Source organism: Corticium candelabrum, chromosome 8, assembly GCF_963422355.1.
Source record: "Corticium candelabrum chromosome 8, ooCorCand1.1, whole genome shotgun sequence".
In the NCBI taxonomy this organism is placed as follows: domain Eukaryota; kingdom Metazoa; phylum Porifera; class Homoscleromorpha; order Homosclerophorida; family Plakinidae; genus Corticium; species Corticium candelabrum.
The window spans coordinates 840,939-854,712 of record NC_085092.1 but is presented as its reverse complement, the minus strand read 5'-3'; the positions used below and the strand labels follow the sequence as shown (position 1 = coordinate 854,712).

The 13,774-nt window shown below is 40.5% G+C and overlaps 3 protein-coding genes across 3 annotated transcripts; 2 read left to right on the top strand and 1 right to left on the bottom strand.

Moving 5' to 3' along the window:
• Positions 1-31: 31 nt before the first annotated feature.
• Positions 32-7,109, top strand: LOC134183120 (dimethylglycine dehydrogenase, mitochondrial-like). Its single transcript, XM_062650587.1, has 10 exons — positions 32-201; positions 259-406; positions 2,944-3,042; positions 3,272-4,579; positions 4,640-4,770; positions 5,758-5,972; positions 6,028-6,185; positions 6,248-6,307; positions 6,466-6,600; positions 6,782-7,109. Exons 1-10 carry the CDS (start codon positions 83-85, stop codon positions 6,965-6,967), a joined length of 2,559 nt encoding a protein of 852 aa, XP_062506571.1. The 5' UTR covers positions 32-82; the 3' UTR covers positions 6,968-7,109.
• A 73-nt stretch (positions 7,110-7,182) lies between these two features.
• On the top strand, positions 7,183-9,683 carry LOC134183485 (fibrinogen C domain-containing protein 1-like). Its single transcript, XM_062651033.1, has one exon. It carries the CDS (start codon positions 8,588-8,590, stop codon positions 9,527-9,529), a length of 942 nt encoding a protein of 313 aa, XP_062507017.1. The 5' UTR covers positions 7,183-8,587; the 3' UTR covers positions 9,530-9,683.
• Positions 9,684-9,855: 172 nt separating this feature from the next.
• Positions 9,856-11,071, bottom strand: LOC134183605 (uncharacterized). The gene is made up of 2 exons (XM_062651190.1): positions 10,784-11,071; positions 9,856-10,724 (listed from the first exon to the last, which is right to left on the bottom strand). Exons 1-2 carry the CDS (start codon positions 11,069-11,071, stop codon positions 10,362-10,364), a joined length of 651 nt encoding a protein of 216 aa, XP_062507174.1. The 3' UTR covers positions 9,856-10,361.
• Positions 11,072-13,774: the final 2,703 nt, after the last annotated feature.

Sequence of the window (13,774 nt, the reverse complement as noted above, 5' to 3'; positions counted from 1 at the left end):
CCGGATAATTTTGGAGTCCAGACCACCAAACTGGTCAATGCGTGGGCAAAACAACTGGTTTTGCTAGGATCTGCAATGCAATATGTTGCGAGCTAGTACCTTCATTCACCGTCGACGAACTGCACCGACACTATGCAGTGTGCTGTTGAAAAAGTGTAGGTATAACACTAGAACGGCCAGCGGTACCGGTGAGGAGAGAAGGTGTGTGTACAGATTAATTGTTTACAGAATTGTAAACTATTGCTCGTGTGTTTCAAGGGCGTTGAGTAAGGAGACGGCGAGTGTAATAGTGATAGGTGGCGGCGCTGTAGGAACGAGCTTGGCGTATCATTTGTCGAAAGCAGGTTTACCCGACGTTCTGTTGCTAGAAAAGACTGAACTGACTGCAGGATCAACATGGCATGCTGTAAGTTTACTTTATAGAGTTTTGGGCACCTGAACAGAAGGTCTGTTCAGGTTCATGTGATTGGGGTACAGAAGTGTTACGCCATTCCGTCACCTAGACTTGTTTTACCTGTCAGTCTGGATTGAAGTATTTTGTAGCACCCGTATGTGTAGAGTCTACTGTCTGTTCCCCTTAATTAAGTGTAAACTTTGAAAATCATCAATATTTCCGCTGTTTTTTGGACTTTCGAGATGATCTGGCTACCTAGCGTTAGAAACTGCTAGGTCTGGCAGTTCTGTTTATCAAATTATCTAGGCCCTTTCTACAAAGGAAACAGAAAAATAAACTTTTGCATATCAAAGACAAAGGGGTGGAGCAATGGTTATTATCCAATTATCTTGTAAGACCAAGGAATCAGCAACTGGGACCATTTTAAGATAATTGGTGTAACATGGTCCAACTGGAGCAGCTCTTAGAGCTCTAATGAGCACACTTGGTGTGCCCTTTACCTCATTACTCACTTCTGAATTCACACTGACAGGGAACAGACAGTAAATTTTTAGTGCTACACATTGAAAAGAAGCTATATGAACTTCTGGATTCAAAGTGAACGTCAACTGAGTTTATTTTCTCTTATTTGTTTACTTGTATATGTATTTTTATTTTTATTTTAATTTTTATTTTTATTTTTATTTACTTTTTTAGATTTATATATTGCTGTTTGGCCAGACTTGTTCTAAGTGCTTAGGCTGGCCAGTCCAACTATATTTGTGTATCGTTTCAGCAACCAACCAATTTTTCCAGAAATGTACAATTTACTTTGTTTTAATTGTCTGATATTAACCACAGTGCTATGTCTGTCAATTGTTTCTGCAATGCTTCACACTTTACATCATGTAGCTTCCTTATTCTACGGTAGCACAGTACTTTCCAGTTTAGTAGTAACAAGCTGAAGAGTGCAGCACTCTCTTCATGCCTATATACTAGTATGCATGCATTCTCTGGTCTGTGCATGTGCCGTGTATATGCCTCACTTGCCAATGGCTAGTGTTTGTGTGGAGTGCTGGTATAGGTTTGACCTGTGTCTTGCCTCGGGTGCTTCATAGGATGCAAGAACAACACACCCTTTCAAGACTATCACCAAATTGTCTACTCACAGTTTTCCAGAGGCTTATGTTTATTAACTGGAAGGCAATGTGGGAATTGTCACAGCGCTTAATTGTTTCTTGTTTCGGCTACTGGGAAAGTTGACTGGAAAAAGTACTGCTAAAGGTGGATGTAAGTTTGTGCCTTTCATTTGGCTGCTGGTGTGTCAGATTTGAGTTTGCTTTGGATCCCACCTTAGATTAAGTTTTTGGATCAAACTTACCTTGTATTTAATTAGTATGGCACACTTGGAAAAGTAGAGTGAAAAATTGAACCAACCAACAGACCCAGCTTAATTAAACACACTTTTGAGGCAAAACACAAGATATATTTGGTGTGGCCTTGTGTGTTAAGCATCAGTGATGCATAGTGGTTACAGTTACATTGGTGGACAGCATGCAGTTATCGGTTATCGGTCAATATAGGTATATCAGTTTTATATTGGAATCTGAAAACCTTGTGTAGGTGTGCGCCAATAGGTTGTGCATGCATAGTCAGTCCATTAAGGCTATGTGAGTTGCATGCATGTCGGCAAAGAAACAGAATTCCCCATTTGGGAGCAATTCGAGGTGGCTGAGGACACAAGGTTCCTGCCCTGCAAGGCTTGTAAACATGAACATCAATAATTATCTCAGATATTGGTATCGGCTTTTTGCTTCAATATCGGTTATCGGTATATTGGCCAAATACTCTTAGTGGTATCCAAGACTGAGATTATTACACACTAAAAATGTGGCTTAATCTTGGTTCATAATATGACACTGTCGGTCAGCTGAGCGTCAAACTGCAAAGAGACCGTCTCGATGGAAGCATCATCATTTGATGTTGATGCTGAAAGTTGAAAGAGATACTTTGATGGTGCAATTTGTAATATATATTCAGAAATACAAAACTTGTACATCTTTGTGTGTTCTATAAAAATGTAGAAACGTTTTACATTTCTGAGTTTCTAATACAAATTGTGCCATCAAACTATCTCATTAAGGGAGAACTTGTCTTGAAAGGTGGCTTCAGGCTGTGGTAGCTGTTTGTACAGCCTTGGAACTTTAGCATCATTTAATTTACAATTGTCTGACTCTTAGAAAACGATGAGGTTCTTGCTTACTGTTAAAAGTTTCCACTACCCACTAGGGTTTATTGGGGTGTGGTAGAACAGAATTGGCTGTACTACATGCAAGCAAGCTACAGCAGGTGCTTGCTTTATTGTTTCAAAATTTCCAAAGTATGGAAAATTGCCTCTAATATTTGTGTGGAGTTTATTGTTATGCAAGTGCAAATGCTTTTATTTGTAATTTGTATTGATTAATGTAGACGCAGGACACTGGTTTACATAAGGAAGTCTTGCCTTATATAAAACAAATTGTTAGTCAAATATTCCATTATCATGGTTGTTAAGATGTGCTTGTGTGTAGGCTGGTTTGACTACATACTTTCATGCTGGAGTCAACATGAAGAAATTCCACTATGACAGTATCGAACTATATGCTCAGCTGGAGAAGGAAACTGGCCAGGTAATACTAAGGGTCATATGGGATGCGGGTTGTACTGGGCTAACATACTGATCTACAAACAATTGAGAACGGATAACAAAGGAGGAGAATGTCAAGACAGATAGGCAAGCAAGAGACAAGTAGAAGACAAACATTTGCACAGAAATCAGAGATAAACTGAGAAAATATAGAAATATGAAATTTAGATGAATGTTGGATGTAACACATTATTTATTTTGGTTGGTTGCAGGATGTTGGCTTTCACCGTCCTGGAACTATTCGCCTTGCTACTACAGAAGACAGGATGGATGAATTTCGATATCAGATGCAAAGGAACAACTGGCATCAGAACCCTCAGTCGCTTGTCACGCCACAGCAAATTTCTGAGCTCTGTCCTATTGTCAATATAGATGGCGTAATTGGAGGCTTGTACAGCCCCAGGGATGGCCACGTTGACCCATATTCTCTTACTCATGCTTTTGCTATTGGTGCACGGAAGTATGGAGCTAGAATTCTGACCGATTGTGCAGTGGTTGGCATCAAGAAGTTGGATACCGGAGAATGGCAAGTTGATACAAGTTCTGGGTCATTGAGAAGCAAGCATGTTGTCAATGCTGCTGGGTTTTGGGCACAAGAAGTTGGTCAAATGGTTGGCATCGAGTTGCCATTGATAGCAGTCCATCATCAATATTTGGTTACCAATCCCGTGCCTGAAGTAATTGCGTTGAAAAACGAATTTCCTGTATTGAGAGACCTTGATGGGTCTTATTATCTTCGCCAAGAACGAACGGGGTTGCTAGTTGGGCCTTACGAAGCTCCAGACAAGATGCGTTTGCAGGAAGAGTGGGTGTCTTCGGGGGTACCACCCGGGTTTGGCAAAGAATTGTTTGACAGCGATTTAGACAGAATTTCTGATTGTCTAGCATTGGCAGCAAATCGTGTTCCTTCATTTGCTGATGCTGGCATATCTCAAGTTATCTGTGGTCCCATCACATACTCTCCTGATAGCCTTCCAATTATTGGGCCTTGTCAAGGTCTACCCAACTTCTGGCTAAGTTGTGGCTACGCATATGGCATTGTCCATGCTGGTGGTGCTGGTTGGTATCTAGCCAGGTGGATATTGAATGGTGAGCCACCCTTTCAGCTACTTGAAGCCGATCCTGCCCGATTTGGCCCATGGACAAGCAGAAGTTACACTGCAGCTAAAGCACGAGAATCGTATGGCTTGAATAACATTGTTGTTTATCCAAAAGAAGAAAGAGAAGCAGGAAGACCTGTTCGTGTTAGTGGAGCATATGAGGTCATGAAGGAACGTGGAGCTGAGTTTGGGTTTCACTCAGGTTGGGAGCAACCAAACTGGTTTGCTTTGCCTGGAGACAAGAGAGGCTACATTCCCAGCTTCAGGAGAACAAATTGGTTTGGACCTGTTCAGCGTGAATCAGAGCTTGTTCGAAAGAGAGTCGGCATTATTGATTTATCTCCATTTGGCAAGATGGAAGTGAAAGGTCAAGGCTCGGCTGGCTTTATAGATTTGTTGTTTGCCAACAGTGTACCAAAGGTTGGTAGCATTGATGCTTCATGTTGTAGCACATACAGTAGATCTATGACTGTTTATCAGGTTGGCAGAACTAATATTAGTCACATGCTCACTCCTTCTGGAAAAACATACTCAGAGATGACGGTATCATGCCTTGCTGATGATCACTTTTACTTGGTAACAGGATCAGGATCGGAACGATTTGATCAAAGGTACAAGTTAACTAAACTACACAGTGAGATTTAATTGAACGATTACATAATTTAGTTAGAATTGCCTTGATGAGATCAAGTTTTGCATATCTCAGTTTTTGTCTTTGTTAGGCATCTAATAGCCATATATTCTTGCTATGTTTGTCTTTGCCATATACTGTAAATGTCTGAATAAGCTCCTATCAGTAATGCCACCTTTGGGCAGTAAACCCAATACAAAACAACTTGACAAACAGAATGTCAGATTCACCCCTTGGTAAGCGTCTATCCCTAAATCATGCAGCAGTCCTTTTTGTTTTGTCCTTTTTGTTTTGCGCTGTCTGTACTGTTGTCAAGTAACTTGGCAAAGGCTAGATGTGGCTCAATCAGCTTATTTATTTTGATGTATCAAGATGTGGTATTCAAGCTTGATTGGTAGGTGTTGATATTACTATTTGACACAAGGTGCATTATTATATATTTGGAAGCAGCAGTGGTTGTGTGTGGAGACAGTTGCTTCAATTAACTTAACTAAAGATATCCTTTGTTTAAGGTAATAAACACCTCTGCCTGAATAGGTTGGTGCCTGCAGCGTTTAATGAGACATAAATTGGTTTATAATTTGTTTGATTTATCCAGTTGCTTGATTGCCTGTATGTATGTATGTATGTATGTTTGTATGATGTACTGTTGTCTGTCTGGTTGTGTATGCTGGCATGCATTACTATCTCACTAATACACTATGCTGATTTGTCTGTTGATGTAAATAAGATTCATATTTGAGTGAGTAGTCCGGAAAGCAACATTTACATTTTGTCATATCATCAGAGCACTAGGTACACTCAACAATTGCCAAACATGATATCATAAGACTCTGAGTTTTTTGTTGCTTGAGCTATGAATTTAATATTATTTCTGATAAGCAATATCCTAGACATTGAACTATTAATTGATTATGCAATGGCACTAGTTTGGGTTGTTAATTAAAGTCCATGCATCTCCATACAGATGGTTAGAGCAGCATCTACTATCAACTACAGACGTGACTGTTGTGAACGTGACTGATGAGTATGGCTGCCTTGGCATTGCAGGACCTCACTCTCGAGATGTCATGGCATCGTTGACCTCTACACCAGTGGGAAACAAAGACTTTCCGTTTTTGTCTTTTCAAAATTTGTCATTAAAAGGAATTCCGGTGTTAGCAGTTCGTGTGTCTTACACAGGTATGTATGCAGACGAGTCATACAGAGGCCTAAATGGTGAACGCTGCTGGTGTAGGTGAATTAGGTTGGGAACTACATCACAAGTCTCAGTACACTTATGACTTATACAAGTTACTGCTGGAGGCTGGGAAGCCGTTTGGAATTGGTGACTTTGGAACTTATGCAATGAGCTCCCTGAGACTTGAAAAGGGGTTTCGAGCATGGGGAGCAGACGTAAATTGTTCCGTGCAGTTTACGATGAGTTTACTGTTGTATAATGTTGTGTTGTCCATTAGATGAGTTTGGATTCAAGTCCTCTTGAGGCAAAGTTGAACCCATTCATCAAATTAAAAAAGGTGAAAAATTTGGTACACTTTATGTTAGCATGCTTTGTGAACGAACCCTATCCCATACTCTAATCCTAACCTTAAGCATGCAGTTAAGTTAATGGTGACTATAAACCATCAAATAGTTTTTCGCTGCTGCTCATTTTGTGACATGATGCCTTTGACAGAGTGCCGATTTCATTGGTAAAAAGGCCCTTCTCCAGCAGAAAGAAGTTGGACTTTCTCAAGAGCTTACCTACTTGACAGTTGATGCAACTGATGTTGATCCTGAAGGAAATGAAACTATTTGGCTAAATGACAAGGTTACACACACACACACACACACACACACACACACACACACACACACACACGCACACGCACACGCACACGCACACGCACACACACACACACACACACACACACACACACACACACACACACACACACACACACACACACATGCATGTGCATGTACACCGCATCATATGTTATTTTCTACAGGTGGTTGGCTACACAACATCAGGCGGCTTTGGCTACGAAATTGGCAAAAGCATTGCATTTGGCTACGTCCCATGTGAGCTGGCAACACTTGGAACTCAAGTGCAAGTTGAATTACTAGGTGAAAAGAGAAATGCCAAAGTTGTTCAGTGTCCAGTGGTGCAGCCAGAACATATTAGAAAGAAATAATGTCACAAACAGCTCTATTGGTTGTCATTTGTAAGTGGACACATTTCTTGAGAACATTACACCTTTTGGAACGCCAACTGGTATATTATTCATGTGTTTGTCATCAGTTTGTTTAATTCCAACAACAACAACAACAACAACAACAACAACTTTATTTGTACAAAGATAACCCTTCTGCTGGTAGCTTGTCTTCCAGGGTTGCAGCTCTAGTTTAATTGTCCCTTTTTTGGTCCCTTGCTGCAAGTCGGGTGCACCTTTTAGAAACTTCCTGAACACTGGGTAAACTCCAAAGAGAATACCCTCAAGCTTCAGCAGGACAACCCTCGATCCTTCCCACATGGAAGTATATAAAGACCAAATTCTGCAAGGTGGGAATCAAACCAATACTCAGTGGTGCCAGGCCAGCGACTATGCCACTAGACCAATCCCTTTGTTGTGCAACAGCACACAGATGCATGGACAGACGGCCAAATGAATGAAGGCAATCTCGAATGCTTATTCATATGAAACCTTTATATAGGACTTAAAAAGCTTTAATTAATGATGGCCCTGTAAAGGTTACGCAGTTAGCGAACACATGTTGCTGGTCTCTACATGTTGTGTGTACATAAGTTGTATACAAATATCAGCTTAATTCCACCTTTATCATAAACATTCTGTTTGTATGGGCCACAACGACCAATAAATGCCCAAGGTTTCTCTTTGTGATTGCAGTAGCTATCTCGCCTTAGATTGTTATACATGTAAGGCTGCATTCAGCACAGCTATGGACAGATATATGCTTCTGTACTTTTCGCCAATTTGATAATAGTCTTAAAATTTGGGGAATTAAGAAAGGTCTTGATAAGTTACTGTGTTTGAAATTCAAATTGACATGCTTGTTGCTGCTAAGCGTGCACAAATTACAAATATATTAAGGTCGTCGGTATCTAGATGTAAACCATATCTCCAGAAGAACTATATTTTAGATATGGCAACTTCTCAGTAAATTTTGGGTTACCGGTATTATGATTATGAGTCTAGAGGTGTGCAGACACAGAAAGTAATAACTAGTGTTGATGTAACTATCTTATACCTATCTTGCTCGAGTTGTGATGAAATAGAGAAAGCAATCAGTCCTCATGCAAGCACACCAGGAAAGCCTTTAGAATTATGTACTATAGCAGCTATTCAAGGTTGTTATTATAAACTATGTTGACAAGTCACAGTCCCTGCCCTTATTATTAAACTGCTGATTCCTAATAATTTTGCAGGTTTATCTTTATTTATTTATCAATAGTTAAATGACAGGTATTGAGGCGTGGCAGTTGCTCAATTTAGATGTGTTGATGCGTGTGTACTGTAGGAAATGATCTTGTTCTCACCAAAATGTCAGCAGATTGTGACTTTTCGATTGGCACAAAAGCTTCTTGATAAATACCGTTCACCTCCTCGCCACCTTAATTCTTCTCCCATGCACGGTAGAGCGCTTGCACAATGCTCCTGCATCAGCTGATGACCGAGCAGCTGTCTCCTCATAGTGTGCTGATCATACAACAATCGTCATCGTACTAATAATCGCATTCGCGTGTATCAATCAGCACCTGCAGGCTCCTCTGTCGAGTGCAACCTTGCGTGGAAATGTCACGGCGTCTCTCAATTTTCTTCTGTTGTTCTCTGTTAGTCTCAAGTATACACAAGTCTCTATCAGCTTTCGTCATCGAGGAGAGCGAGAGTGGAAATGTGTGTCTACACGCCGAGCGGACTCTCGATCTTTCTGCTGGAAATGAAGTCACACTAAACGGACAAACAGTGGCGTCCATGATCGAGACCAGCATTCAGAGTCTCGTCGAGAGAGTAACGCTTTTGGAAGAGACTCTAGCCAACATGACTGCAGTGCAACCAACTTCACCTTACGTCAGCAATTGCAATGCGCCAAGGAGCTGCAAAGAAATCAACGTCAGCGGGAAAGAAAGCAGTGGCGTGTACGCTATCGATCCTCAAGACGGATTCGGTCCATTCCACGTCTACTGTGATATGAAGACGGAGGGTGGAGGATGGACGGTCTTTCAACGTCGTCTAGACGGCTCTGTCAACTTCTATCTCGGCTGGAGCAGCTACAAGAACGGATTCGGAAATCTGGACGGTGAATTTTGGTTGGGACTTGATAAAATCCACCGACTGGCCAAAACAAAGCAAGATCTACGGATCGATTTGTCAGACTTCAATGGTAATAAAAAGTATGCCAGATATTCTGGTTTTACTGTTGGAGGTGAGAGTACCGATTACCTAATGCATTGTGGAAAATATTCTGGGAATGCTGGGGATTCTTTCTCATATCACAACAACACCAAGTTTTCAACAAAAGACTACGATAATGACAAGTGGTCTTCAAACTGTGCTACTGAATTCAAGGGTGCATGGTGGTACAAGCATTGTCACAGATCCAATCTCAATGGCCAGTATTTGAGAGGGAATCATAGCAGGGAAGCAGTCGGTGTCAACTGGTACACATTTAAGGGACATTATTATTCACTCAAGTTCACCGAAATGAAACTACAACCAGAACAGAAAAAGTACTAGACACATTTTTAATTCTTCTACAGCATGTGTAGACACGATTTGAGATAAACCAAATGACTGAATATTAATGCAGTCATTCGGATGCAAATTTTTGCACAATCTAGCTAATAACTTCATATTATATCTACATTAATACACAAAATATATCACAATCTGTTCAAATAAGGCTCTGCATTTAGACAGTTTACACGAGCTAGTCATCAACAAGCCTGCATGATTGACAATCATGTGCATGTTATGGACACTCAAATGTGAATGACTGCAAAAGTTACAATCAAGAGCAAGTAGAGAATATTATGCAAGTAGAGAATACGAGAGAGAAGCACAAAGTATAGTTAAGCAACAACATCTAGACTGTGTAACCTTTAAAGACTAAAATTCCAGTTTCATGTACACATCAACAGCTATTAAATGAAAGTGTAAATGGTCTATTATTCAAGGTCGACTGTTTGGCAACCCTTTAGGAAACATGACAATATCCCTCAATCGATTGGTTTTGGTCACAAAACATTGTTCATCTATTTGCTTATACTGAGACATCAAACGTCTTTACATGTTATCTACTAGAATGTCGATGTCAATGGATGTACTTGATAATACTACAGAGATATTTCCAAAATAAAGTTAATGAGTTACATCTCAGATCTTCTATTTGTATCATTCGAAATATTGTCACTTTCCACACTCCTTAGAGTATATATACACACTGTACAGCTAGCACACAACAGTAGAGATAAAAGATAAACAAGAACCAATTACAAACCCACCAAAACACTGCATGTAGACACACAGCTTTCCTAGACTGCAAATAAAGACATGGTAGCAGCAGCAGCTAGCAGCACCAATGGGAGTGGACTCTCTTACTACCTACTGACTCATAGATGTCATCATAGTCATATTGTGTCCAAGCATCTGCAGTTTGAGGAACAGCTTGGATGGCAATGTGGACCGTAGAAGTTGGAAGTGATGAGCATGTAGACGCATAAACGGCCTCTGGAAAGTCTATGGCGGAATGATGGTAGTCATGATCATGTTCAATTAATAGTAAGCTGGTGTTTGTACAATTCCCAATAGACAAGGCGGAATGATGGTAGTCATGATCATGTTCAATTACTAGTAAGCTGGTGTTTGTACAATTCCCAATAGAATCGATTGGTTTGGTTCGTTGTCGATCTTTCTTTGTCTGTCTAGATGTCTAATAGATCAGGAATGTTGTCACTAGGAGAATTGGTACTTACAATAAAAGTTGTTTACCTCTAATTGTGTCCCAGCTCTCTGGTAGCGTTCTCTTGAGTGTCTCTTGCTTAGATTCAGAGGCAGAGCATATCGCCTTAGCTTTCTATAAGTGCCTTTCAAGTGTGAAGACCAAGACTCACGTGGGAAATGGTCTGAACATACGCGAGAAGTCTTCTTGATATCAACCTCACCTAGGCCAAGTCTACGTTGCCATTTCCTTGAAAGATTTCTGTTTCCAGCAGGAAATCTGTAGAGAGAGGCAACCTCCCGCTTGCATTTTCCGCAGACTATGCACTTCAAGACCATATTAATATTAACAAGTCCTGCTACCTGACACCAGATAAGTACGCTAGTACGCTAGGCATACACATATCTATCTAGATATGTAGATATAGTTCGCTCCCAACAGCTTAGATAGACCTCCACAGAAACGTGAGACACCAAGATTAGTGCAAACGAAATTATCCTACAACACACGCTAAAAATTCACGCTGGAGTCAAGATTAATTACAAATTACTGCGTCTAGACAGCTGATGAATGATAATATTTGAGCATCTGCCCAACCGCAGACTACGTAAGTTATTCAGTTTTACATGCTATTGCACAACAGCCTTAAGCAACGAATAATTGAACGCCTGAATCGGATAATTAAACACCGAGTTTAGATAATTGAACATCTGATTCGGCTAGAAAGCCTACAACAACGCCTAATACTCCATCATCGTGGTGTAATTAAACCCGCATACATTGTAAACCACGCGTCCTGCGTGCTAGCATGCAACAGTCCATCATGCGTCGTAGCGGGGTTTAGCTAGTCAAAAGCTCGAATTTTACTACTTCACCTTCCCACCTTTCTTGAATCAATCTTTTACTGTTCAGCTGAAACGTGAGTGAGCATCACAGAAAGACGTCATGAAAGAAATGTGCGGGGTTTTGACTCTAATCAGACTGAAATAATTATTTCTATAAATTTAGTACTTCTAAGACAGAACATCGGATAATTGAATGCATGAGTCTGATAATTGAAGGCCAAAATCGAATAACTGAACGCCAAATTCAAGACTTTCAGTTGCTCTTCTTCTTGTTGTCTTTAATTCTTCGTTCACGCTTCAACCGTCTCACTCGTTTGCTTAGCTAGTCGCATAACAATGGTCGCGTATTCGCGTAACAATGGTTGCGTCGCAACAGTGTCTGTCAAACTAACGCGCGGAAACTCAGAAAACAGACTTTTCTCTTCTTCTAGCTTTTTCTTTTCATTCCTTTTGTCACGCGTCAGTCTTATTTCATTCTTAATCCTGTACGGGAGCGAAATCGAGAGTCATTTCACTCTTCTCGCTAAGAAATTCTAATTGAGTCGACCTCTGGAAAGGGACCCTTGATTCAATTTTTTGCACATATGTTGCGGAGTCAAAATTGCATTCATCTGGCATCGTCGTTTTTTCGATCCGTCTTTCCGTTTTGCCGTAAATCCATATGACAAGTGCTGACGTACGCATATAAATATATAAATATATAAATCCTCCTCGGATTAAGCGACATGATGCCTTAGGTGACGTCATCTTCCACTGGTTGCTCCTAGACAACTCCAATGTACGTCGAGAACAACGCTGTTCCTCTCATTCTATGACAAGACCAGGTGACGTTTTCCATCCCGACTTTTCCCTAGGCAAGGCTGCTTATTTCGACATTTCCGTGAGGAATTCGTTCACTCCCTCTCACCTTATTAATGCTGCCATAAAAGCTGGTGCTGCTGCTGAGGCTGGGGAAGTGGACAAAGATGAACGCCATCTTGCTAACGTTTCAAGCTAGGGCTGTTTGTTCTACCGTCTTGTGGTGGAATCATACGGAGTGTGAGCTGCACATAGTCTGGAGGTGTTGAGATCAATTGTCAAGAAGTCTCTTCTATCATCTGGCTTGTCTCTGGGCCAAGCTTCCAGGCAATTTCACGAACAGTTATTTGTTCGTTTATGGCAGTATAACTCAAGACTGATTAGTGACTATCTACCTAATTATTATGACTTAGACTCTTTGTGCTTCCGTTCTTAGGGCGGATATGTGTTATCTGTGTTGTCTGTATTATATACAAATATATATATATATATATATCGAGCTCAATGACATGACAAGAGAGAGGCTCGCTTCGCTCGCCAATAATTTAGTATCAAAAAGTGTGAACCAAATTTGAGTAAAAGTAGCGTCTACATACTGCGCTAATTGCATTTTAAACGTTACTGTTCCTATAATGTGTAGTCATGTTCCTGGAATTTTGGCCAACAGTCAGATAGAACGACTGTAAGCTGATCAATCATATATATATATATATATATATATATATATATATATATATATATATATATATATATTAATTTTTTAAACTATAATATATATATATATATAGTGATTTGCTGGAGAAAACGGTTGATAGAGATAGAGTTGGCTGCATGAGAATAAATTAATTTAGTTTCAACTCTCTCTCATTCACAAAGACTGGACCTGCTGATCGAGTACCAATAGAGATTGTAAATTTACTTAGCATCCCCTACTAACCACTCGTCCTGGAAGCTACCAGTGCACTACCCAAGGTTGGCACATTCCACTGATAGAATAGTAACAACAACTACCAGTATAGGCATCCTGGAAGCTATTAGAGCACTAAGCAATATTGGCACATTTTCCACAGACAGAATGCGGTAACTACCAGTATAAGAAATTATGAGGATATATGAGAGTATAAACCAATTAATCCTCTTTACTATCAACATGCAGTCAGCATGTATTCTTCCTGTGCTGATTGCTTATGCTTACTGCTTATCAAAAGTGTAGGAATGGCATCCAGGTTGGGGGAATGGCATCCAGGTTGGGGGAGTGGCATCCAGGTTGGGGGAGTGGCATCCAGGTTGGGGGAGTGGCATCCAGGTTGGGGGAGTGGCATCCAGGTTGGGGAGTCAACCTCAATGTTTGCGCAAGTGTAGCCTAGTGTACTCAGGACGTCTGCGCGCAAGTGTAGC